The sequence below is a fragment of the Pristiophorus japonicus genome, chromosome 6 (assembly GCF_044704955.1).
Source record: "Pristiophorus japonicus isolate sPriJap1 chromosome 6, sPriJap1.hap1, whole genome shotgun sequence".
Classification (NCBI taxonomy): domain Eukaryota; kingdom Metazoa; phylum Chordata; class Chondrichthyes; family Pristiophoridae; genus Pristiophorus; species Pristiophorus japonicus.
Genome location: NC_091982.1, coordinates 253621361 through 253647652, shown reverse-complemented (window position 1 = coordinate 253647652; position 26292 = coordinate 253621361). Strand labels below are relative to the sequence as shown.

The 26292-nt window shown below is 46.9% G+C and overlaps 1 protein-coding gene across 2 annotated transcripts in view; it reads right to left on the bottom strand.

The window, feature by feature from the left end:
* The window catches only part of LOC139266041 (myoneurin-like), a 56964-nt gene that overhangs the window by 2079 nt on the left and 28593 nt on the right, over window positions 1–26292 (bottom strand). For both annotated transcript variants that reach the window (XM_070883840.1, XM_070883841.1), the window contains exons 5-7: window positions 21832–22010; window positions 10996–11079; window positions 7385–7471 (exon numbers count right to left, since the gene is read on the bottom strand). In XM_070883840.1, the coding sequence (XP_070739941.1) occupies window positions 7385–7471; window positions 10996–11079; window positions 21832–22010 (350 nt within the window). The remainder of the gene's footprint in view (window positions 1–7384; window positions 7472–10995; window positions 11080–21831; window positions 22011–26292) is intronic.

Here is a 26292-nt window from a genome sequence, read left to right as displayed (position 1 = left end):
CAGAAAACGCTCGTTGGAGTTGTGTACAGACCAAACAGTAGTAGTGAGGTTGGGAATGGCATCAAACAGGAAATTAGGGATGCGTGCAATAAAGGTACAGCAGTTATCATGGGTGACTTTAATCTACATATAGATTGGGCTAATCAAACTGGTAGCAATACGGTGGAGGAGGATTTCCTGGAGTATATAAGGGATGGTTTTCGAGACCAATATGTCGAGGAACCAACTAGAGAGCTAGCCATTCTAGACTGGGTGTTGTGTAATGAGAGGGGATTAATTAGCAATCTTGTGTGAGGCCCCTTGGGGAACAGTGACCAAAATATGGTAGAATTCTTCATTAAGATGGAGAGTGACACAGTTAATTCAGAGACTAGGGTCCTGAACTTAAAGAAAGGTAACTTCGATGGTATGAGACGTGAATTGGCTAGGATAGACTGGCGAATGATACTTAAAGGGTTGACGGTGGATAGGCAATGACAGATATTTAAAGATCACATGGATGAACTTCAACAATTGTACATCCCTGTCTGGCGTAAAAATAAAACGGGGAAGGTGGTTCACAAGGGAAATTAGGGATAGTGTTAACTCCAAGGAAGAGGCATATCAATTGGCCAGAAAAAGCAGCAAACTTGAGGACTGGGAGAAATTTAGAATTCAGCAGAGGAGAACAAAGGGTTTAATTAGGAGGGGGAAAATAGAGTATGAGAGGAAGCTTGCAGGGAACATAAAAACTTGACTGCAAAAGCTTCTATAGATATGTGAAGAGAAAAAGATTAGTGAAGACAAATGTTGGTCCCTTGCAGTCAGAATCAGGTGAATTTATAATGGGGAACAAAGAAATGGCAGACCAATTGAACAAATACTTTGGTTCTGTCTTCACTAAGGAAGACACAAATAACCTTCTGGAAATACTAGGGGATCGCGGGTCTAGCGAGAAGGAGGAACTGAAGGAAATCCTTATTAGTCAGGAAATTGATGGGATTGAAGGCCAATAAATCCCCAGGGCCTGATAGTCTACATTCCAGAGTACTTAAGGAAGTGGACCTAGAAATAGTGGATGCATTGGTGGTCATTTTCCAACATTCTATAGACTCTGAATCAGTTCCTATGGACTGGAGGGTAGCTAATGTAACCCCAACTTTTAAAAAAAGGAGGGAGCGAGAAAACAGGGAATTATAGATCGGTTAGCCTGACATTGGTAGTTGGGAAATGTTGGAATCAATTATTAAAGATGTAATAGCAGCGCATTTGGAAAGCAGTGACAGGATCGGTCCAAGTTGGCATGGATTTATGAAAGGGAAATCATGCTTGACAAATCTAGAATTTTTTGAGGATGTAACTAGTAGAGTGGACAAGGGAGAACCAGTGGATGTGGTGTATTTGGACTTTCAAAAGTCTTTTAACAAGGTCCCACACAAGAGATTAGTGTGCAAAATTAAAGCACATGATATTGGGGGTAATGTATTGACGTGGATAGAGAACTGGTTGGCAGACAGGAAGCAAAGAGTAGGAATAAACGGGTCCTTTTCAGAATGGCAGGCAGTGACTAGTGGGGTACCGCAAGGTTCAGTGCTGGGACCCCAGCTATTTACAATATACATTAATGATTTAGACGAAGGAATTGAATGTAATATCTCCAAGTTTGCAAATGACACTAAGCTGGGTGGCAGTGTGAGCTGTGAGGAGGATGCTAAGAGGCTGCAGGGTGACTTGGATAGGTTAGGTGAGTGGACAAATACATGGCAGATGCAGTATAATGTAGAAAAATGTGAGGTTATCCACTTTGGTGGCAAAAACAGGGAGGCAGAATATTATCTGAATGGTGACAGATTAGGAAAAGGGGAGATGCAACGAGACTTGGGTGTCATGGTACATCAATCATTGAAAGTTGGCATGCAGGTACAGCAGGTGGTGAAGAAGGCAAATGGCATGTTGGCCTTCATAGCGAGAGGATTTGAGTATAGGAGCAGGGAGGTCTTACTGCAGTTGTACAGGGCCTTGGTGAGGCCACATCTTGAATATTGTGTACAGTTTTGGTCTCCTAATCTGAGGAAGGACATTCTTGTTATTGAGGGAGTGCAGCGAAGGTTCACCAGACTGATTCCCGGGATGGCAGGACTGACATATAAAGAAAGACTGGATCGACTAAGCTTATATTCACTGGAATTTAGAAGAATGAGAGGGGATCTCATAGAAACATAAAATTCTGATGGGATTGGACAGGTTAGATGCAAGAAGAATGTTCCCGACGTTGGGAAAGTCCAGAACCAGGGATCAGAGTCTAAGGATAAGGGGCAAGTCATTTAGGACCAAGATGAGGAGAAACTTCTTCACTCAGAGTTGTGAACCTGTAGAATTCCCTACCACTGAAAGTTGTTGAGGCCAGTTCGTTAGATATATTCAAAAGGGAGTCAGATGTGGCCCTTAGGGGTATGGAGAGAAAGCAGGAATGGGGTACTGAAGTTACATAATCATATTGAATGGTGGTGTGGGCTCGAAGGGCCGAATGGCCTACTCCTGAACCTATTTTCTATGTTTCTCTGCTTCTATGTTATACAGAGCACTGGCCTTTCACACACTGGTGTTATACAGAGTACTGGCCTTTCACACACTGGTGTTATACAGAGCACTGGCCTTTCACACACTGGTGTTATACAGAGCACTGGCCTTTCACACACTGGTGTTATACAGAGCACTGGCCTTTCACACACTGGTGTTATACAGAGCACTGGCCTTTCACACACTGGTGTTATACAGAGTACTGGCCTCGAGGCAGAGAGCATGACTGAGGTAGTGGATGAGTACATTGTCAGCTGTGGCTCAGTGGGCAGCACTCTTGCCTCTGAGCCAGAAGGTTGTGGGTTCAAGTTCTACTCCAAAGACTTGAGCACAAAAATCTAGGCTGGCACTCTGAAGGAGTGCTGCACTGTCAGAGGTGCCGACTTTTGAATGAGATGTTAAACCGACTGCTCTCTCAGGGGACATAAAAGATCCTATTGCACTATTTGAAGAAGAGCAGGGGAGTTATCCCCGGTGTCCTGACCAATATTTATCCGTCAATCAACACAACAGAAACAGATTATCTGGTCATTATCACACTGCTGTTTATGGGAGCTTGCTGTGCACAAATTGGCTGCCGCGTTTCCTACATTATAACAATACTGACTACACTTCAAAAGTACTTCATTAGCTGCAAAGTGCTTTGGGACGCCCTGAGGTCGTGAAAGGCGCTATAGAAATGCAAATCTTTCTTTTTTTTTGCATCTGTCTTCAGTGTCAGCTGTGGCTCAGTGTGTAGCACTCTCGCCTCAGTCAGACGGTTGTATGTTCAAGTCCCACTCCAGAGACTTGAGCACAAAAATCTAGGCCGACACTCCAGTGCCGTACTGAGGGAGTGCTGCACTGTAAGTGGTGCCGTTTTTCGGATGAGGCGTTAAACCAAGGCCGCGTCTGCCCTCTCAGGTGGATATAAAAGATCCCATGGCACCTTTTTGAAGTGGAGCTGGGGAGTTATCCCCGGTGTCCTGGACAATCCCTCAATCAACATCACCAAAACAGATTATCTAGTCATTACCACATTGCTGTTTGTGGGAGCTTGCTGCGCACAATTAGCTGCCACGTTTCCCATATTACAGCACTTCAAAAGTACTTTAAAGCGGAGTGCTGTAAAATGTTTTAGGATGTCCTGAAGTTGTGAAGAGGAGGATGAAAATGTTACAGTGAAGGAGGGGCAGTAGAGATATTGCACAGGATAAAAAAAAGGATAGAAAGGAGGTGCGAAACAGGTTGGCATCACTCAGTTAACAAGACACCCAGTCCAGGTGGGATGCATGCTAGGTTGTTGAAGGAAGTTTGGTGGAGATAGCAGAAGCTCTGACCACAATCTTTCAAGCCTCCTTGGATACAGGAGTGGTGCCAGAGGATTTAAGGATCAAAAAATGGGGAGAGGGATAAAATTGCTAACTACAGGCCAATCTGTTTACTGTCAGCATTGGGAAAGCTATTGCAGCCCATTGTCAAGGACAACATTAATTCTCACTTGGAGAAGCAGGGCTTAATAAGGGAGTCAGCACGGATTTGTTAAAGGCAAATTGTGTCTGACTAACCTGATTGATGAAATAACAAAGAGGGTTGGATGAGGGTAGTGTAATAGATGTTGTATATACAGGCTTTCAAAAGGCATTTGATAAAGTACCTCAACACTTATTTGGAAATTAGAAGCAGATGGTATTAAAGGGACGGTGGTAACTTGGGTATGTAATTGGCTAAGGGATAGGAGGCAAAGAGCACGACTGTTTTTCTAACTGGAGAGATGTATGCAGTGGGGTCCCCAGGGGTCAGTATTGGGACCAATGCTTTTCTTGGTTTATATAAATGACCTGGACTTGGGTATGGGGAGGATAGTTTTGAAGTTTGCGGATGAGACAATACTTGGCAATGTAGTAAATAGTGAGGAGGATGGTATCAGACTTCAGGAGGACAGACTGGTGAAATGGGCAGACATGTGGCAGAAGCAGTTTAATGCAGATAAGTGTAAAACGATGCACTGGGAGAAACAACATGGAAACGTTTAATCTAAATGGCACTATTTTGAGGGGCTGCAAGAACAGATGGATGTGGGGGTGCATATTCACAAATCCTTGATGGTAGCAGGACAAGTTGATAGTGATTCAGCGTATGGGATACTTGGCTTTGTAAATAGGGGCACTGAATACAGAAACAGAAACAAATCGCTGGTTCGGCCTCAACTTAAAAAAAAAATTCACGGGATGTGGGCGTCGCCGGCAAGGCCGGCATTTATTGCCCATCCCTAATCGTCCGAGAAGATGGTGATGAGCCACCTTCTTGACAACTGAGTGACTTACTAGGCCAAGAGAGCAAGAAAGAGTCAACCACACTGTGGGTCTGGAGTCACATATCGGGTAAGGATGGACGATTTCCTTCCCTAAAGGACATTACTAAACCTGATGGGTTTTTACGACAATCCGATCACCATTATTGATACTAGCTTTTTTTTTTAATACCAGATTTATTTAATGAACGGAATTTAAATTCCACCAGCTGCTGTGAAGGGATTTGAACTCACATCTCTATACTTGCATACTAACACAATGCAGTAATCAGGAAGGCAAATGAAATGTTGGCCTTTATTGCAAGGGGGACAGAGTATAAAAGCAGAGAAGTCCTGCCACAACTGTACAGGGTATTGGTGAGGCCACACCTGGAGTACTGCGTAGTTTTGGTCTCTGTATTTAAGGAAGGATATACTTGCATTGGAGGCTGTTCAGAGAAGGTTCACTAGGTTGATTCCAGAGATGAAGAGGTTGACTTATGAGGATAGGTTGAGCCTATACACACTGGAGTTCAGAAGAATGAGGTGTGATCTTATTGAAACTTATAAGATAATGAGGGAACTCGATAAGGAGGATGCAGAGAGGATATTTCCACATAGGGGAAACTAAAACTAGGGGACATAGTCTTAGAATAAGGGGCCGCCCATTTAAAACTGAGATGAGGAGGAATTTCTTCTCTCAGAAGGTTGTAAATCTGTGGAATTCTCTGCCCCAGAGAGCTGTGGAGGCTGGGTCATTGAATATATTTAAAGTGGGGATTGACAGATTTTTGAGCGATAAGGGAGTAAAGGGTTATGGGGAGCGGGCAGGGAAGTGGAGCTGAGTCCATGATCAGATCAGCCAAGGATCATATTGAATGGCGGAGCAGGCTCGAGGGGCCAAATGGCCCACTCCTGCTCCTATTTCTTATGTTCTTATTAATCCAGGCCTGTGGATTACTGGTCCACTAACATATCCACTATGCTATCCTTCTGATTGCTGGAGTAATGTGTCCAATTCTGGGCACCGCACTTTAGGAAGGATGTCAAGGCTCAGGAGCGGGTGCAGAGGAGGTATACCAGGATGATCCCAGGGATAAAGGACTCAGGTGTAGAGACTAGAGAAGCTGAGATTGTTCTCCTTTCGAGCAGAGAAGCTTAAGGGGAGACTTAAGAAAAGCATTCAAAGTTATAAAGGGTTTTGATAAAGTACGGAGAAACGATTTCTTCTGGCAAGTTGAGTCGGTAACCAAAGGTCACAGATTTAAAATAATTGTTAAAAGAACTAGAGGGGAAATGAGAATGTTTTTGACAGAGGGTTGTAAGATCTGGAACTACCTGTGGAATCAGATTCCATAGAAACTTTCAGAAGGCATTAGGCATGCACTGGAAGAGGATTCATTTGCAGGGGTATGGGGAAAAGTTGGTGTGTGGGACTAAATTGGACATTAAAGTAGGGGAATGTCTATGGATGTTATTTATATGGACTTCCAGAAGACGTTTGATAAAGTCCCATATAAACGACAGGGATCTGTGTTGAGGGCGCAACTATTCACAGTATGTATTAGTGAATTAGACAATGACATAGAACGTCATATATCCAGTTTTGCTGATGACACAAAGATAGGCAGCACTGCATAAAATTACACAGGGATATCAACAGATTAAGTGAATGGGCAAAACTGTGGCAAATGGATTTCAATGTAGGCAAATGTGAGGTCATCCATGTTGGACCTAAACAGGATAGAACAGGGTACTTTCTAAATGGTGAAAGGTTAAACACAGTGCAGGTCCAAAGGGACTTGGGGTCCAGGTACATAGATCATTAAAATGTCCTGGACAGGTACAGAAAATAATCAGAACGGCTAATGGAATGCTGGCCTTTATATCTAGAGGACTAGAATACAAGGGGTAGAAGTTATGCTGCAGCTGTACAAAACCCTGGTTAGACCACACCTGGAGCACTGTGAGCAGTTCTGGGTACCACACCTTAGGAAGGATATACTGGCCTTGGAGGGAGTGCAGCGTAGGTTTACCAGAATTATACCCGGACTCCAAGGGTTACATTATGTGGAGAAATTACACAAATTAGGGTTGTATTCCCTAGAATTTAGAAGGTTAAAGGGTGATTTGATCGAAATTTCCAATATATTAAGGGGAACGGATCGGGTAGATAGAGAGAAACTATTTCTGCTGGTTGGGGAGTCTAGGACCAGGAGGCATTGACTAAAAATTAGAGCCAGACCTTTCAGGAGTGAAATTAGGAAACACTTCGACACACAAAGGGAGGTAGAAGTTTGGAACTCTCTTCCACAAATGGCAATTGATGTTGGGTCAATTGTTAATTTTAAATCTGAGTGGCAGATCTTTGTTAACCAAAGGTATTAAGGGATATGGGTGAAAGGCAGGTACATGGATCTCATTGAGTGACAGAACAGGCTCGAGGGGCTGAATGGTCTCCTCCTGTTCCTTCAGTTCTTTCAAAAAGCTGGCACAGGCTGGACGGGCCGAATGGCCTCGTTCTGTGCTGTAAGATTTTATGAAAATACTCACCTACATGTGCTTTACTGTTATGTTTCTTTAAATTCTTCACGTCGGAATACGAATTCCCACACAATTCACAGACAAAAGGTTTTTCACCTGAAAGAAACACACTTTAAAGTAAATATTTATCCAAATGATCCGAATCCTCGGATCGCCCCCTTTTTAAAGTTCAAATTCTTATCTTAAATTTTTTCAGTCTGTGCCCGTTCTTTCCTAGATCAATCTCGAACTAATCCCACTGTCCCGCTCTCTCCCCTTAGCCCTGTATCAATCCCAAACTAATCCCATTGCCCCGCTCTCTCCCCATAGTTCTGTATCAATCCCAAACTAATCCCACTGACCCACTCTCTCCCCATAGCCCTGTATCAATCTCAAACTAATTCCACTGCCCCGCTCTCTCCCCATAGTCCTGTATCAATCCTAAACTAATCCCACTGCCCCGCTCTCTCCCATAGCCCTGTATCAATCCCAAACTAATCCCACTGCCCCGCTCTCTCCCCATAGACCTGTATCAATCCCAAACTAATCCCACTGCCCCGCTCTCTCCCATAGCCCTGTATCAATCCCAAGCTAATCCCAAGCCTCGCGCTCTCCCTCATCTCACTCACCATCTCTCTCTCATACCCTGTCAATCATTTCTATCACCAGAACAATGTTATAATTCTAAAGGCTGTGACATTAGGTAAAGAGACTGACCAATTTAATGGGGGACAAATTGATTGGAGGATGTAAAGGATGTGGCTTTAATCTAACAGTCCTGCCCAGTTTTCAGTGCAGTGAAATTATTTATACACCTTACAGATCAGGTTAACCGAGACCCTGAATCCAGGTCACCAAGTGGATACACTAGTCCTGGATCCCAATCCAGAGGTGGTGGGTTCAAATCTCACCAGAGAAACTTGTGAAATTTAATACAATGAAAGTCTGGTTGTTTGTGGGCTAGCATTGGAAATAGATTTGTTGCAAAAACACAGCGATTCACAAATACCCTCAAGGAGGGGAAGCCACTAACCCAGTCAGGCCTACATGTGACTCCAGTCGCTCATTAATACCCTCAGGGAGGGGAGCCGACAAACCCAGTCTCGCCTACGCTCACTAATACCCTCAGGGTAACCCGGGATGAGCAATAAATGCTGCCTTGCCAGTCTCACCCACACCAGAGAAAAAATCCTGACTCATTGAAACATGATCTGGCTTTTGTTGGGAAAGTGTTCCCTATTTAGGGCAGAGAAAGAGTTCAGTCGTCTTTTTGGGTTCCATTGTTAGGAGAGACTGTACAAAAATCTAAAAAAGTGAGTTACAAAATGATAGGGAGTGAGATAGATGTGTGAAAATCTCACCAAAATATCTCCCACACATGGCATTGCAATGCAGGACCCCGGACACAATGCAGCAGCTGTGACTACAGTGCAAAAGCACCTCATTGACTACTTGGGACGCCTCGAGGTTGGGAAAGGCACTATGTAAATGCAAGCTTTTCCTATCACAATACCCCCTTGTACCCAGCCAGATGTGGGGAAATCCTCTGTCACGAATACCCCCTGGCCAGGTGTGGGGAATTCTCCTGTCACTAATACCCCTGGCCAAGTGTGGGGAATTCCCCCATCACTAATACCCCCTTCTACCCAGCCAGGTGTGGGGAATTCCTCCGTCACTAATACTCCCTTGTACCCAGCCAGTTGTGGGGAATTCCCCCGTCACTAATACCCCCGGCCAGGTGTGGTGAATTATCCCGTCACTAGCATCCCCTTGTACCCAGCCAGGTGTGGGGAATTCCCCCATCACTAATACTCCCTTGTACCCAGCCAGATGTGGGAATTCCCCCGTCACTAATACCTCCTGGCCAGGTGCGGGGAATTCCCCCGTCACTAATACCCCCTTGTACCCAGCCAGATGTGGGGAATTCCCCCGTCATTATTACCCCCTTGTACCCAGCCAGGTGTGGGGATTTCCCCTGTCACTAATACCTGGTTGTACCCAGCCAGGTGTGGAGAATTGCCCCGTCACTAATACCCCCTTGTACCCAGCCAAATGTGGGGAATTCTCCTGTCACTAATACTCACTGGCCAGGTGTGGGGAATTCCCCCGTCACTAATACCCCCTTGTGCACAGCCAGGTGTGGGGAATTCCCCTGTCACTAATACCCCCTGGCCAGGTGTGGGGAATTCTCCCGTCACTAATACCCCCTTGTAACCAGCCAGGTGTGGGGAATTCCCCCATCACTAATACCCCCTTGTACCCAGCCAGGTGTGGGGAATTCCCTCGTCACTAATACCCCCTTGTACCCAGCCAGATGTGGGGAATTGCCCCATCACTAGTACCCCGTAGTACCCAGCCAGGTGTGGGGAATTCCCCCGTCACTAATACCCCCTTGTAACCAGCCAGATGTGGGGAATTCCCCTGTCACTAATACTCCCTGGCCAGGTGTGGGTAATTCCCCCGTCACTAATACCCCCTTGTACCCAGCCAGATGTGGGGAATTCCCCTGTCACTAATACTCCCTGGCCAGGTGTGGGTAATTCCCCCGTCACTAATACCCCCTTGTACCCAGCCAGGTGTGGGGAATTCCCCCGTCACTAATACTCCCTGGCCAGGTGTGGGTAATTCCCCCGTCACTAATACCCCCTTATACCCAACCAGGTGTGGGTAATTCCCCCGTCACTAATACCCCCTTGTACCCAACCAGGTGTGGGTAATTCCCCCGTCACTAATACCCCCTTATACCCAACCAGGTGTGGGTAATTCCCCCGTCACTAATACCCCCTTGTACCCAGCCAGGTGTGGGGAATTCCCCTGTCACTAATACCTCCTTGTACCCAGCCAGGTGTGGGGAATTCCCCCGTCACTAATACCTCCTTGTACCCAGCCAGGTGTGGGGAATTTCCCCGTCACTAATACCGCCTTGTACCTAGCCAGGTGTTGGGAATTCCCCCGTCACTGATACCCCCTGGCCAGGTGTGGGGAATTCCCTCGTCACTAATACCCCCTTGTACCCAGCCAGGTGTGGGGAATTCCCCCGTCACTAATACCCCCTTGTACCCAGCCAGGTGTGGGGAATTCCCCCGTCACTAATACCCCCTTGTACCCAGCCAGATGTGGGGAATTCCCCCATCACTAATACCCCTGGCCAGGTGTAGGGAATTCCCCCATCACTAATACCGCCTTGTACCCAGCCAGGTGTGGGGAATTCCCCCATCACTAATACCCCTGGCCAGGTGTAGGGAATTCCCCCATCACTAATACCGCCTTGTACCCAGCCAGGTGTTGGGAATTCCCCCGTCACTAATACCCCCTGACCAGGTGTGGGGAATTCCCCCGTCACTAATACCGCCTTGTACCTAGCCAGGTGTGGGGAATTCCCCCGTCACTAATACCCCCTTGTACCCAGCCAGATGTGGGGAATTACCCCATCACTAATACCCCTGGCCAGGTGTAGGGAATTCCCCCATCACTAATACCCCCTGTACCCAGCCAGGAGAGAGATGGTCGATTGCTGGCCCTCTATTTACTAATTGGACGTCAGAGAATCTTCAAGTTAACAATTTTTGCACAGATTTGCAGGTTGTGCTGAACGGACCAGTTTGGCTGGTTCTTGCCGTCTCAGGGTTCCTCCTACATACCCGTGTGCGATCGGCTGTGTTTGTTCAGCTCTCCTGAAGAGATGAAGCTTTTACTACACGTACGACAGCTGTACGGCTTTTCACCTGCACAGGGGAGAGAAACAAACCAGTGACAATTACAGCAACTTCAATCAATTAAAACCAGCAGTGAAAGCCCAGCTGATGAGAGAGACATGTAGGGCCCTGGCGAGCATATTATCAGCCTCCAGGATCAGACATTGTCCAGACACACACCAATCGCACAGGAAAAAATAATTTCCCATTGTGTCAGCTTGACTCCGTCAGTGGCATTCGGTATGAAGTCAGAGGTTTGATGCAAGAGGTTCAGAATCCTGCCAGACGTGGAACTGCCCTCCTCCTAAACACAGCCCCTGATGTCAGACTAAGAGGCTGAAAGGAGGGGATTCCCACGCCTGGCCCCGCCCTCTGTGTGGCCCAGCGACCTGGAAAAACTGGCTCACAGATCACTGCGGCCGCAGGAATCCATCCTGATCCCGGCGCCAAATGCAGGAGCCTACTGCACAACAGTTTGATATTGTGAGGAGGCACCAGCTTGTGTACACTGCATTTCCTGCACCCCTGTCTGCAGCAGGTAGTGACACTGACACAGCTACCCACCACATACAGAACAGCGACACCAGCCTGACCCCACGAACCCACACAGCACAGCGAAGGGCAAGGCTTTTCAGCCCCATAATCGAGGCCAATCTCTCCGGTGCAGCACTGAGGGAGTGCTGCACTGTCGGAGGGTCAGTACTGAGGGAGTGCTGCACTAATGGAGGGTCAGTACTGAGGGAGAGCTGCACTGTCGGAGGGTCAGTACTGAGGGAGTGCCGCACTGTCGGAGGGGCAGTACTGAGGGAGCGCCGCACTGTCGGAGGGGCAGTACTGAGGGAGTGCCGCACTGTCGGAGGGGCAGTACTGAGGGAGTGCTGCACTAACGGAGGGTCAGTACTGAGGGAGAGCTGCACTGTCGGAGGGTCAGTACTGAGGGAGTGCCGCACTGTCGGAGGGTCAGTACTGAGGGAGTGCTGCACTAACGGAGGGTCAGTACTGAGGGAGTGCTGCACTGTCGGAGGGTCAGTACTGAGGGAGAGCTGCACTGTTGCGGGGGGAGTGGGGGGGCGCAGTACTGAGGGAATGCTTCACAGTCAGACAGCCTGTCTTTCCGATGAGATGTTAAACCAAGGCCTTTTCTAACTGCTCAGTGGGACATAAAAGATTGAATGACACTATTCAAATAAAAGCAAGGAAATTCTATCTCATCAGCAAATTCCTCCCTCAACTAAGATCATCAAGACAAGATTAAGCAGTCATTTCTCCTACTGCCATGTGCAAATCGGATACTGTATTTGTCTGTGTTACAGTGAGTGCACTTCAAGCTCTTTGGGATGCCCTGCACGTGAGTGTAAAAGACAAGGCTGAAGTGTTTACAACCACCTTCAGCCAGAATTGCCGAGGGGATGATACATATTGGCCTCATCCTGAGGTCCCCACCAACACAGAAGCCAGTCTTCACCCAATTTGATTCACTCCACATGATATCAGGAAGCAGCTGAGCGCACTGGATACAGCAAAGGCTCTGGTACTGACAACATCCTGGCTGTCATGCTAAAGACTTGTGCTCCAGACTTAGCCGCGCCTCTAGCCAAGCTGTTCCAGCACAGCTAAACACTGGCATCTACCCAACAATGTGGAAAACTGCCCAGGTATATCCTGTCCACCAAAACCAGTACAAATCCAATCCAGCCAATTACCGCCCCATCAGTCTACTCTCAATCATCAGCAAAGTGATGGAAGGTGTCACTGACAGTGCTATCGAGTGGCACTTACCAATAATCTGCTCACCGATGCCCAGTTTATGTTCTGTCAGGACCACTCGGCTCCAGACCTCATTACCGCCTTGGTCCAAACATAGACAAAAGAGCTGAATTCCAGAGGTGAGGCGAGAATGACTGCCCTTGACTTCAAGGCAGCATTTAACTGAGTGAGACATCAAGGTGCCCGAGTAAATCTGAAATCAATGGGAATCAGGGAGAAAACTCTCCACTGGCTGGAGTCATACCTAGCACAAAGGAAGATGGTTGTGCTGGTTGGAGGTCAATCATCTCAGCCCCAGGACATTGCTGCAGGAGTTTCTCAGGGCAGTGTCCTAGGCCCAACCATCTTCATCTGCTTCATCAATGACCTTCGCTCCATCATATGGTCAAAAGTGGGGATGACTGCACATTGCTCAGTACCATTCACAACTCCTCAGATAATGGAGCAGTCTATACTACCACGCAGCAAGACCTGGTCAACATTCAGGCTTGGGTTGATAATTGGCAAGTAACATTTGGCAGATGGAGTATAATGTTGGAAGGTGTGAGATTATGCACTTTGGCAGAAAAACTCAAAGAGCAAGTTATTATTTAAATGGAGAAAAATTGCAAAGTGCTGCAGTACAGCGGGACCTGGGGGTACTTGTGCATGAAACACAAAAGGTTAGTATGCAGGTACAGCAAGTGATTAGGAAGGCCAATGGAATCTTGGCCTTTATTGCAAAAGGGATCGAGTGTAAAAGCAAGGTACAAGGTATTGGTGAGGCCACACCTGGAATACTGCGTACAGTTTTGGTTTCCATATTTAAGAAAGGATATACTTGCTTTGTTGGCAGTTCAGAGAAACATAGAAAATAGGTGCAGGAGTAGGCCATTCGGCCCTTCAAGCCTACATCACCATTCAATATCATGGCTGATCATTCACCTCAGTACCCCTTTCCTGCTTTCTCTCCATACCCCTTGATGCCTTTAGCCGTAAGGGCCATATCTAACTCCCTCTTGAATATATCCAATGAACTGGCATCAACAATTCTCTGCGGCAGGGAATTCCACAGGTTAACAACTCTCTGAGTGAAGAAGTTTCTCCTCATCTCAGTCCTAAATGGCTTCCCCCTTATCCTTAGACTGTGGTTCCGGACTTCCCCAATATCGGGAACATTCTTCCTGCATCTAACCTGTCCAGTCTCGTCAGAATTTTATATGTTTCTGTGAGATCCCCTCTCATCCTTCTAAACTCCAGTGAATACAGGCCCAATCCAGTCTCTCCTCATACGTCAGTCCTGCCATCCCAGAAATCAGTCTGGTGAACCTTCGCTGCACTACCTCAATAGCAAGAACGTCCTTCCTCAGATTAGGAGACCAAAACTGAACACAATATTCCAGGTGTGGGCGCACCAAGGCCCTGCACAACTGCAGTAAGATCTCCCTGCTCCTATACTCAAATCCCCTAGCTATGAAGGCCATCATACCATTTGCCTTCATACCATTTGCCCCCGGGGCAAAAGGACTCTGCACTGGTGGAGCCCATCCCGGGCCGAAAGGACTCCATACCTGCCCACGCCTGTCCCTGTTGAACCGGTGAAGGGACTCCTGGCCGGCGTTGAAACGACAGAAGGGACCGAGCCGGCGGTGTTCAACCCAACGTGTTATACTCCCAACCAACTTTTAATTAATTTTTAAACTTTTAATCAACCTTTAAACTCATTTAAACAATTTGGGAGAACTTTTAAAACTCACATTTTAGATTCTTAATCAAAATACTTTTAAATATCTATTATTAATCTACATTTTTGACTTTTTAACAACTTCGAGAAACTTTTTAAGTTGGGGAAACTTTTATAATCTATTATTGATTTACATCTTCGACTTTTTAACAACTCTTAGAAACTTTTTAAACAAATTGGGAATCTTTATCAACTTTTAACTTTTAAAATAACTTTGGAAGTCACCTTCCTAAAGCCTGCCCCCCAGCCAAGCCTCGGGCCATCTACCATCAATGACGCTACCCGGCGCCGAGCTTGTGGCCAACACTTCACCGTAGGCAATTAGACTTATAGAGCTGTGCCTGGTCTCCAGTTGTCTTGGACCTCCCTTGCCACTGGACCAAGACCTTGCTCAGCTAAGCCCGTGTGGTTGCCGGTGTGCAGCGGCCATCCCACGTTAAAAGAACTCACGCACAGGCATCTTCCACTTCGCTAATATGAAGTTCGGGACCCGGAACGTCAGGACCCTCATGGACAACTCCAATAGCGACAGGCCGGAACGCCGCACCGCAATAGTTGCCCGTGAACTCAAACTTTTTGACATTGACATCGCCGCCCTAAGCGAGACCCGGCGGGCAGGGGAAGGTCAGTTGAAGGAACATGGTGGAAGTTACACCTTCTTCTGAAAAGGGAAACCAGAGGCAGAACGCTGCCTTCATGGAGTCAGCTTTGCCGTCAAGAATGAGCTGGTCAACTGCCTCAAAGACTCCACATGTGTGATTAACGAACGCCTCATGACTCTCCGTATTACCCTATCCCGGAACCAATGCGTCAGTCATCAGTGCGTACGCCCCTACACTCCATGCAACGGATGAGGCTAAAGAGGGTTTTTATTCCAACCTCGAGACATCCTTGTCCCGCATCCCCACGGGCGACAAATTGATGCTCCTGGGTGATTTTAATGCCAGGGTCAGCAAAGACACAGCCCTCTGGGGAGGTGTGATTGGCAGAGAGGGAGTAGGGAAAGCCAAATGCAGTGGTACCCTACTCGTGACAAAATGTCTAGAACATGAACTCTTCATCACCAACATCCTGTTCCGCCAGAGGGACAAATACAAGGCATCGTGGCAACACCCTCGCTCCAAACACTGGCACCTGCTCGACTATGTCATCGTCCAAGCCAGGGATCGCAAGGATGTGCGCATCACCCGCGCCATGACAGGAGCGGACGATTGCTGGATGGATCACCGCCTAATCTGATCCATCATCAACATTAACATTGCCCCAAAGCAGAGGGGACAGCAGAAGCAGTTCCGCAAAAAAGTTAATGCCGGGCACTTAGAGACCCAGCTAAGAGAGCCCTATACAGCCAGCGCCTCACAGCCAATCTGGCTTGCCTAATGAGCTTGAGATGCTGAATGCCCATAGCGCTTGGTCTGCCCTCCAGGCCTCTATAACCAGTGCCTGTGAGGAGACACTTGGTCACTCAACCAGAAAACATCAGGACTGGTTTGCTGAAAATGATCAGGAGATCGAAGAACTAATAGATCGCAAACGCAAAGCATTTCTGAGCCTCAAGCAACAACCCAATTCAGGAGCTGCGAAACAACATTACAGACGGCTCAAGGCTCAGGTCCAACAAAAAACCCGGGACCTAAAGAACAGGTGGTGAATGGAAAAAGCACAGGAGATACAACAACTGGCCGACAGCCATGATGTGAGAGGATTCTTCACTGCAGTCAAGGCCACCTACGGTCCAAACTCCCAAGGCCCCATCCCACTCCTGGCCAAGAACAGGGAAACACTCATCAAGGACACCGAGGCTGTCAGGGCCCGATGGAAGGAGCACTTTGAAGATCTTCTCAATTGAGACTCTGCCTTTGATTCGAGTGTTCTCGACTCCATCCCGCAGCATGCAACCTGCCACCAACTCAGTGAAACTCCAGCAATGCACGAGGTAGACAAAGCCATAAAACAGCTGAAGAATAACAAGGCTAAGGGTGCGGATGGAATCCCTGCTGAGGCGCTAAAATATGGTGGAGAGGCGCTGTTGGCGCGGATACATGACCTCATCTCTCTCATCTGGAGGGAGGAGAGCATGCCGGGAGATCTCAGAGATACAGTGATCGTGACCATTTTTCAAAAAAGGGGACAAGTCCGACTGCGGCAACTACAGGGGAATCTCCCTGCTATCAGCCACTGGGAAGGTTGTCACTAGATTTCTCCTCAGTCGACTTCTCCCTGAGGCCGAGGAGCTCCTCCCAGAATCACAATGCGGATTTCGTCCCCTACGGGGCACAACAGACATGATCTTTGCAGCGCGACAGCTGCAGGAAAAATGCAGGGAGCAGCACCAGCCCTTATACATGGCCTTTTTCGATCTTACAAAGTCCTTTGACACTGTCAACCGTGAGGGTCTATGGATCGTCCTCCTCCGTTTCGGATACCCCCAAAAGTTTGTCAACATCCTTCTCCTGCTTCACAATGACATGCAGGCCGTGATCCTTACCAACGGATCCATTACAGACCCAATTAACGTCCAGACCGGGGTCAAACAGGGCTGCGTCATCGCTCCAACCCTCTTCTCAATCTTCCTCGCTGGTGTGCTCCACCTCACAATCAACAAGATCCTCGCTGGAGTGGAACTAAACTACAGAACCAGTGGGAAGCTGTTTAACCTACGCTACCTCCAGGCTAGGTCCAAGTCACCCCAACCTCTGTTATTGAATTGCAGTATGCAGACGACGCCTGTGTCTGCGCACATTCAGGATATAGTCAATGTATTGACTGAGGTATACGAAAGCATGGGCCTTAAGCGTAACATCCGTAAGACAAAGGCCCTCCACCAACCTGTCACCGCCACACAGCACTGCTCTCCAATCATCAAGATTCACGGTGTGGCCCTCGACAACGTGGACCATTTCCCATATCTCGGGAGCCTCTTATCAACAAAGGCAGACATTGATACGGAGGTTCAACATCGCCTCCAGTGCGCCAGTGCAGCCTTCGGTCATCTGAGGAAAAGAGTGTTTGAAGACCAGGCCCTCAAATCTACCACCAAGCTCATGATCTACAGGGCTGTAGTAATACCCTCCCTCCTGTGTGGATCCGAGGCATGGACGATGTATAGAAGGCACCTCAAGTCGCTGGATATATCACCAACGATGTCTCCGCAAGATCCTGCAAATCCCCTGGGAGGACAGGCACACCAACATCAATGTCCTCGACCAGGCTAATATCCCCAGTATTGAAGCACAGACCACACTCGATCAGCTTCGCTGGGCAGGCCACATAGTTCGCATGCCAGATACGAGACTCCCGAAGCAAATGCTTTATGCGGAGCTCCTTCATGGTAAACGAGCCAAAGGAGGACAGCGGAAACGTTATAAGGACACCCTCAAAGCCTCTCTGGTAAAGTGCGACATCACCACTGGCACCTGGGAGACCCTGGCCGGAGACCGCCCGAGTTGGAGAAAGTCCATCCGGGAGGGCGTTGAGACTCGAAGAGGCCAAGTGCAGGCAGCGGAAGGAGTGCGCGGCAAACCAGCCCCACCGACCCCTTCCCTCGACGAATGTCTGTCCCACCTGTAACATGGTCTGTGGCTCTTGTATCGGACTGTTCAGCCATCAAAGAACTCACTTTGGGAGTGGAAGCAAGTCTTCCTCGATTCCGAGGGACTGTCTATGATGATGATGCCTTCTTCACCACCTGCTGTACCTGCATGCCAACTTGCAATGACTGATGTACCATGACATCCAGGTTTCGTTGCACCTCCCCTTTTCCTAATCTGCCGCCATTTAGATAATATTCTGCCTTCGTGTTTTTGCCTCCAAAGTGGATAACCTCACATTTATCCACATTATACTGCATCTGCCATGCATTTGCCCACTCACCTAACCTGTTCAAGTCACCCTGCAGCCTCTTAGCGTCCTCCTCACAGCTCACACCGCCACCCAGTTTAGTGTCATCAGCAAACTCGGAGTTATTACACTCAATTCCATCATCTAAATCATTAATATATATTGTAAAGCGTTGGGGTCCCAGCACTGAGCCCTGCAGCACTCCACTAGTCACTGCCTGCCATTCTGAAAGCCTTTTGAAAGTCCAAATACACCACATCCACTTGGTTGATTACGGAGATGAGGGGATTGACTTATGAGGAAAGGTTGAGTAAATTGGGGCACTACTCATTGGAATTCAGGGGATCTTATCGAAACGTGTAAGATCATGAGGGGACTTGGCAAGGTAGATGCAGAGATGATGTTTCCACTGATAGGGTAGACTAGAACTAGAGGGCATAATCTTAGAATAAGAGGCCGCACATTTAAAACCGAGATGAGGAGGAATTTCTTCTCTCAGAGGTTGTAAATCTGTGGAACTCGCTGCCTCAGAGAGCTGTGGAAGCTGGGACATTGAATAAATTTAAGACAGAAATAGACAGTTTCTTAACAGATAAGGGAATAAGGAGTTATGGAGAAGTGGACCCGAGTCCATAATCGGATCAGCCATGATCGTATTAAATGCCAGAGCAGGCTCGAGGGACTGTATGGCCTACTCCTGCTCCTGTTTCTTATGTAACATTCGCAGCACATAAGTGCCAGGCAATGACTATCTCCAACAAGAGAGAGTTTAACCACCTGCCTTTGACATTCAACGGTATTGCCATCGCGGAATCCACCACCATCAACATCCTGGGGGTCACCATGAACCAGAAACTTAACTGGACCAGCCACATAAATATGTGGCAACAAGAGCAGGTCAGAGGCTGGGTATTCTGTGGCAAGTGTCTCACCTCTTGACTCCCCAAAGTCTTTCCACCATCTACAAGGCACAAGTCAGGAGTGTGATGGAATACTCTCTACTTGCCTGGTTGAATGCAGCTCCCACAACACAAGAAGCTCGACACCATCCAGGACAAAGCAGCCCGCTTGATTGGCACCCCATCCGCCACCTTAAACATTCACTCCCCCCACCACCGGAGCACCGTGGCTGCAGTGTGTACCATCTACAAGATACACTGCCGCAACTCGCCAAGGCTTCTTCGGCAGCACCTGCAACTTCCCCTCCAAGTTAAACATCATCCTGACTTGGAAATATAGCGCCAATCCTTCATTGTCGCTGGGTCAAAATCTTAGAACTCCCTCCCTAACAGCACTGTGGGAGCACCTTCACCACAGGGACTGCAGCGGTTCAAGGCGGCGGCTCACCACCACCTTCTCAAGGGCAATTAGGGATGGACAATAAATGCTGGCCTTGTCAGTGACGCCCACATCTCATGAACGAATAAAAAAAAATTGTCAGATAGATGCCAGTGTTGTAGCTGTACTGGAACAGCTTGGCTAGAGGCGAGTTCTGGAGCACAAGTCTTCAGCACAACAGCCGGGATGTTGTCGGGGCCCATAGCCTTTGCTGTATCCAGTGCGCTCAGCCATTTCTTGATAACATGTGGAATGAATCGAATTGGCTGAAGACTGGCTTCTGTAATGGTTGGGACCTCAGGAGGAGGCCGATATGGATCATCCACTCAGCACTTCTGGCTGAAGATGGTTGCAAACGCTTCGCTTTGTCTTATGCACTCATATGCTGTGTTCCGCCATCATTGAGGATGGGATATTCATGGAGCCTCCTCCTCCTGTTAGTTGTTTAATGGTCCACCACCATTCATGACTGGATGTGGCAGGACTGCAAAGCTTTGATCTGATCCGTTGGTTGTGAGATCACTTAGCCCTGTTTATAACATGCTGCTTCTGCTGCTTAGCATGCATGTAGCCCTGTGTTGTAGCTTCCCCAGGTTGGCACCTCAGTTTTAGGTACGCCTGGTGCTGCTCCTGGCATGCTCTTCTACACTCCTCATTGAACCAGGGTTGGTCCCCTGGCTTGATGGTAATGGTAGAGTGAGGGATATGCCGGGCCATGAGGTTACAGATTGATGTGGAATAAAATTCTGCTGCTGCTGATGGCCCACAGCACATCATGGATGCCCAGTTTGAACTGCTAGATCTGTTCTGAATCATTTAGAACGGTGGTAGGGTGGAGGGTGTCCTCAGTGTGAAGACAGGACTTCGTCTCCACAAGGAGTGTGAGGGTGGTCACTGCTACCAATACTGTCATGGATTGATGTATCTGCAACAGGTAGATTGGTCAAGTAGGTTTTTCCCTCGTGCTGGTTCTTTCACCACCTGCTGCAGGCCCAGTCTGGTAGCTATGTCCTTCAGGGCTCGGCCAACTCGGTCAGTAGTGGTGCAACCGAGCCACTCTTGGTGATTGACATTGAAGCCCCCACCCAGAGTACATTCTGTGCCCTTGCTATCCTCACTGTTTCTTCCAAGTGGGGCTCAACATGGAGGAGTACTAATTCATCAGCTGAGGGAGGGCGGTAGGTGGTAATCAGCAGGAGGTTTCCCTGCCCATGCTTGACCTGAAGCCATGAGACTTCATGGGGTCTGGAGTCAATGTTGAGGACTCCCAGGCCCACTCCTTCCCGACTGTACACCACTGTGTCACCACCTCTGGTGCATCAGTCCATAGCCAGGGATGGTTATGGAAAAAATTTGGGACATTGTCTGAAAGGTATAATTCTGTGAGTATGACTATGTCAGGCTGTTGATTGTTAAGTCTGTGGGATAGCTCTCCCAATTTTGGCACAAGTCCCCAGATGTTGGTGAGGAGGACTTCGCAGGGTGGACTTGGCTGGGTGTGCCATTATCGTGTCCGTAGCCAGTGCCGAGGTCGATGCTGGGTGGTCTGTCCTGTTTTATTGTTACTGTTTCTTGTAGCGGTTGTGTACAACTGAGTGTCTCGCTGGGCCATTTCAGAGGGCAGTTAAGAGTCAACCACGTTGCTGTGGGTCTGGAGTCACATACAGGCCCAGACCGGGTAAGGACGGCAGATTTCCTTCCCTAAAGGACATTAGTGAACCAGATAGGTTTTTACGACAATCCAATAGTTTCATGGTCACCGAGTTTTTTTATTCCAGATTTATTTAACTGAATTTAAATTCCCCCAACTGCCATAGTGGGATTTGAACTGTGGTCTCCGGATCATTAGTCCAGGTCCAGTAACATAACCACTCGGCTACCGTTCCGAGTATTAAATTAAAAGGTATCAAATATCTACTAATAAGAGAAGTAATACTGGCTGTCCGAGAGTTGGGGAAGTGTGGGATTAATCTGTGAGGGATCAACTTCTTTGGTTACCGTGAACAGCAGATCAATCCAATTAAATTAGCACCGAGTCTAATTTTATAACAAAGTTATAGAATTTGCCTTTTAAGCTGGTGTTGATGTGGAGCCACGCAGCGAGCAGACCTTACCTGTGTGCTTCCGCGCATGTGTGATGAGTGAGCTGGAGACAGCGAATGCCTTCCCACACGTGTCACAGATATAGGGTTTCTCTCCCGTGTGTCGCCGGACGTGGTACGTCAGCGTGCTGGCCTGTGCGAAGCGCTGACCACAGCGGTCGCAAACGTACGGTTTCTCCCCACTATGCTTCCTGTGGGAAACAAAGCCAGAGAAACAGCTTGAAAAATGCTCAGTGTTGGACACCTGAAATACAAACGGGCAACCATTGAACACAGACTAAAGATTTCAGAGGGGAGAGGAAAATTTTTTTTTTTTATAAACGCAGGAAGTTACGATGATCTGCAATGCACAATCTGAAGCAGATCCAATAATAACTGTCAAATAATAATTACAAACAACTTGGGGGGAGTAAAAAGGAATGTGGTAGTGGTAGGGGACAGTACCATGAGGGGGATAGATACTGTTCTCTGAAGCCGAGAGTGGGGGTCCCGAAGGCTGTGTTGCCTGCCCGGTGCCAGGATCTGGAGAGGAACTTGGAGTGGGAGGGGGAAGATCTAGTTGTTGTGGTCCACGTAGATACCCCAACGACATAGGTAGGACAAACAAAGAGGTTCTGCTGGGGGAGTATGAGCAACTAGGGACTAAATTAAAAAGCAGAGCCACAAAGGTAATAATCTCTGGATTACTACCTGAGCTTTGCATAGGGTAAATAAGACCAGAGTTAAACATGTGGCTCAAGGACTGGTGTGGGAGAAATGGGTTTTGGTTCATGGGGCACTGGCACCAGTACTGGGGTAAGAGGGAGCTGTTCCATTGGGATGGGTTTCACTTAGACCATGCTGGAACTAGTGTCCTGGCGAATCGAATAGCTAGGGCTGTAGAGAGGGCTTTAAACTAAATCGTGGGAGAGGGTTCAGGTGAGGGGAAATTAAAAAAGTCAAAGAGCAAGGAGAAAGCAATAGTGCAGAATAGCAATGGGGGTAATGATAACCAGAGCGTGACAGGAAGGGACAGAATGTATAAACATACGAGTGTTTCAGAAAGTAGAGTCAGAGTAGGGAAAAATGGTAAAAAGACAAAATTAAAAGCTCTTTATCTGAATGCATGCAGCATTCGTAATAAAATAGATGAATTGACGGCACAAATAGATACAAATGGGTATGATCTGATAACCATTACAGAGACATGATTGCAAGGTAACCTAGACTGGGAGCTGAATATTCAGGGGTATCTGCCATTTTGGAAGGTTAGGCAGAAAGAAAAAGGAGGTGGGGTAGCTCTGTTAATAAAGGACGAGATCAGTGCAGTAATGAGAAATGATATTGGCTCAGAAGATCAAGATGTAGAATCAGTTTGGGTGGAGATAAGAATATTAAAGGGAAAGAAGTCACTGGTGGGAGTGGTCTACAGGCCCCCAAACAGTAGCTATACTGTAGGACAGAGTATAAATCAAGAAATAATGGTGGCTTGTTTTTATTTTATGGGCGATTTTATTCTTCATATAGATTGGAGAAATCAAATTGGCAAAAGTAGCCTTGAGAACGAGATCATAGAGTGTATTCGAGATGGTTTCTTGGAACAATACATTGTGGAACCAACCAGGGAGCAGGGTATTTTAGATCTTGTAATATGTAATGAGACAGGATTAATCAATGATCGCCGAGTAAAGGATCCTCTAGGGAAGAGTGATCATAGCATGTTAGAATTTCAAATTCAGTTTGAGGGTGAGAAACTTGGGTGAGAAGCTAGTGTCCTGAACTTAAATAAAGGCAATTACAAAGGTATGAAGACAGAGTTGGCTAAAGTGGACTGGGAAAATAGATTAAAGGCTAAGACGGTAGATAAACAGTGGCAAACATTTAAGGAGATATTTCATTACTCTCAGCAAAGATATATTCCAGTGAGAAGGACTCTATAAGAAGGATGAACCATTCGTGGTATGATATCAAATCGAAAACAAAGGCATACAATGTTGCAAAGATTAGTGGTAAGCCAGAGGATTGGGTAATTTTTTTAAACCAGCAAATGACGACTAAATAAATAATAGAGAGAGAAGATAGATTATGAGAGTAAACTAGCAATAAATATAAGAACAGATAGTAAGAGCTTCTACAGGTATATAAAAAGGATGAGAGTAGCTAAAGTAAACGTTGGTCCCTCAGAAGATGAGACTGGGAAATTAATCATGGGAAACAGAGAAATGGCAGAGACTTTGAACAAATATGTTGTATCGGTCTTTATGGAAGAAGACACTAAAAGCATCCCAATAATAGTAAGTAATCAAGGAGCTTATAGTGGGGGGAGGAACTTAAAACAATCACTATGACTAGAGAAAAAGTACCCGGCAAACTAATAGGACTAAAGGTGGACAAGTTCCCTGGACCTGATGGCCTGCATCCTTAAAAAGAGGTGGCTGCAGAGATAGCGGATGCATTGGTTGTAATCTACCAAAATTCCCTGGATTCTGGAGAGGTTTCAGCAGACTGGAAAACCACAAATGTAACGTCCCTATTTAAGAAAGGAGGGAGAGAGAAAGCAGGAAACTATAGACCGGTTAGCCTAACATTCGTCATTGGGAAAATGCTGGAGTCCATTATTAAGAAAGTAGGATATTTAGAAAATCATAATACAATCAAGCAGAGTCAGCATGGTTTTACGAAAGGGAAATCATGTTTGCTAGAGTTCTTTGAGGATGTAATGAGAAGGGTGGATAAAGGGGTTCCAGTAGATGTAGCGTATTTGGATTTCTAGAAGGCATTCGATAAGGTGCCACATAAAAGGCTACTGCACAAGCTAAGAGCTCACGGGGTTGGGGGTAATATATTAGCATGGATACTGGATTGGCTAACTAACAGAAAACAGAGAGTTGGGATGAATAGGACATTTTCAGGTTGGCAAACTATAACTACTGGGGTGCCGCAGGGATCGGTGCTGGGGCTTCAATTATTTACAATTTATATTAATGACTTGGATGAAGGGACTGAGTGTAATGTAGCCAAATTTGCGAATGATACAAAGATGGGTGGGAAAGCAAATTGTGAGGAGGACACAAAGAATCTGCAAAGGGATATAGACTGGCTAAGTGAGTGGGCAAAAATTTGGCAGATGGAATATAATGTGGGAAAATATGAAGTTATCACTTTGGTAGGAAAAATAAAAAAGCTAATTATTATTTAAGAAAATAAGAACGAAAGAAATAGGTGGAGTAGGCCATTTGACTCCTCAAGCCTGCTTCGCCATTCAATATCGTGGCTGATCTGATCATGGACTCAGCTCCACTTCTCTGCCCGCTCCTCATAACCCTTTACTCCCTTATCGCTCAAAAATCTGTCTATCTCTGCCAAATATATTCAATGACCCAGCCTCCACAGCTCTTTGAGACAGAGAATTTCATAGATTTACAACCCTCAGAAGAAATTCCTCCTCATGTCAGTTTCAAATGTCCCCTAGTTTTAGTTTCCCCTAGGAGTGGAAATATCCTCTCTGCATCCACCTTGTCAAGCCCCCTCATTATCTTATATGTTTCGATAAGATCACCTCTCATTCTTCTGAACACCAATGTGTATAGGCCCAACCTATTCAACCTATCTTCATAAGTCAACCCCCTCATCTCTGGAATCAACCTAGTGAACCTTCTCTGAACAGCCTCCAATGCAAGTATATCCTTCCTTAAATACGGAGACCAAATCTGTATGCAGTACTCTAGGTGTGGCCTCACCAATACCCTGTACAGTTGTAGCAGGACTTCACTGCTTTTATACTCCATCCCCCCTTGCAATAAAGGCCAGCATTACATTTGCCTTCCTGATTACTTGCTGTACCTGCATGCTAACTTTTTGTGTTTTACTTAAATGGAGACGACAAAATGTTGAGGTACAGAGGGACCTGGGGGTCCTTGTACAGGAAACACAAAGTTAGCATACAGGTACAGCAAGTAATTAGGAAGGCAAATCCAATGTTGGCCTTTATTGCAAGTGGGATGGAGTATAAAATTAGGGAAGTCTTGCTACAACTGTACAGGGTATTGGTAAGGCCACACCTAGAGTACTACGTACAGTTTTGCTCTCATTTAAGGAGGGATACACTTGCATTGGAGGCAGTTCAGAGAAGGTTCACTCGGTTGATTCCAGGGATGAAGGGTTTGTCATATGAGGAAAGGTTGAGTCTATACTCATTGGTGTTTAACAGAATGAGAAGTGATCTTATTGAAACATATAAGATTCTGAGCGGGCTTGACAGGGTAAATGCAGAGAGGATGTTTTCCCCTCGTGGGGGAATCTAGAACAAGGGGGCATAGTTTCAGAATAAGGGGCTGCCCATTTAAAACTGAGATGAGGAGGATTGTCTTCTCTGAGGGTCGTGAATCTCTGGAATTCTCTGCTCCAGAGAGCTGTGGAGGCTGGGTCATTGAATATATTTAAGGTGGAGATAGACAGATTTTTGAGCGATAAGGGAGTCAAGGGTTATGGGGA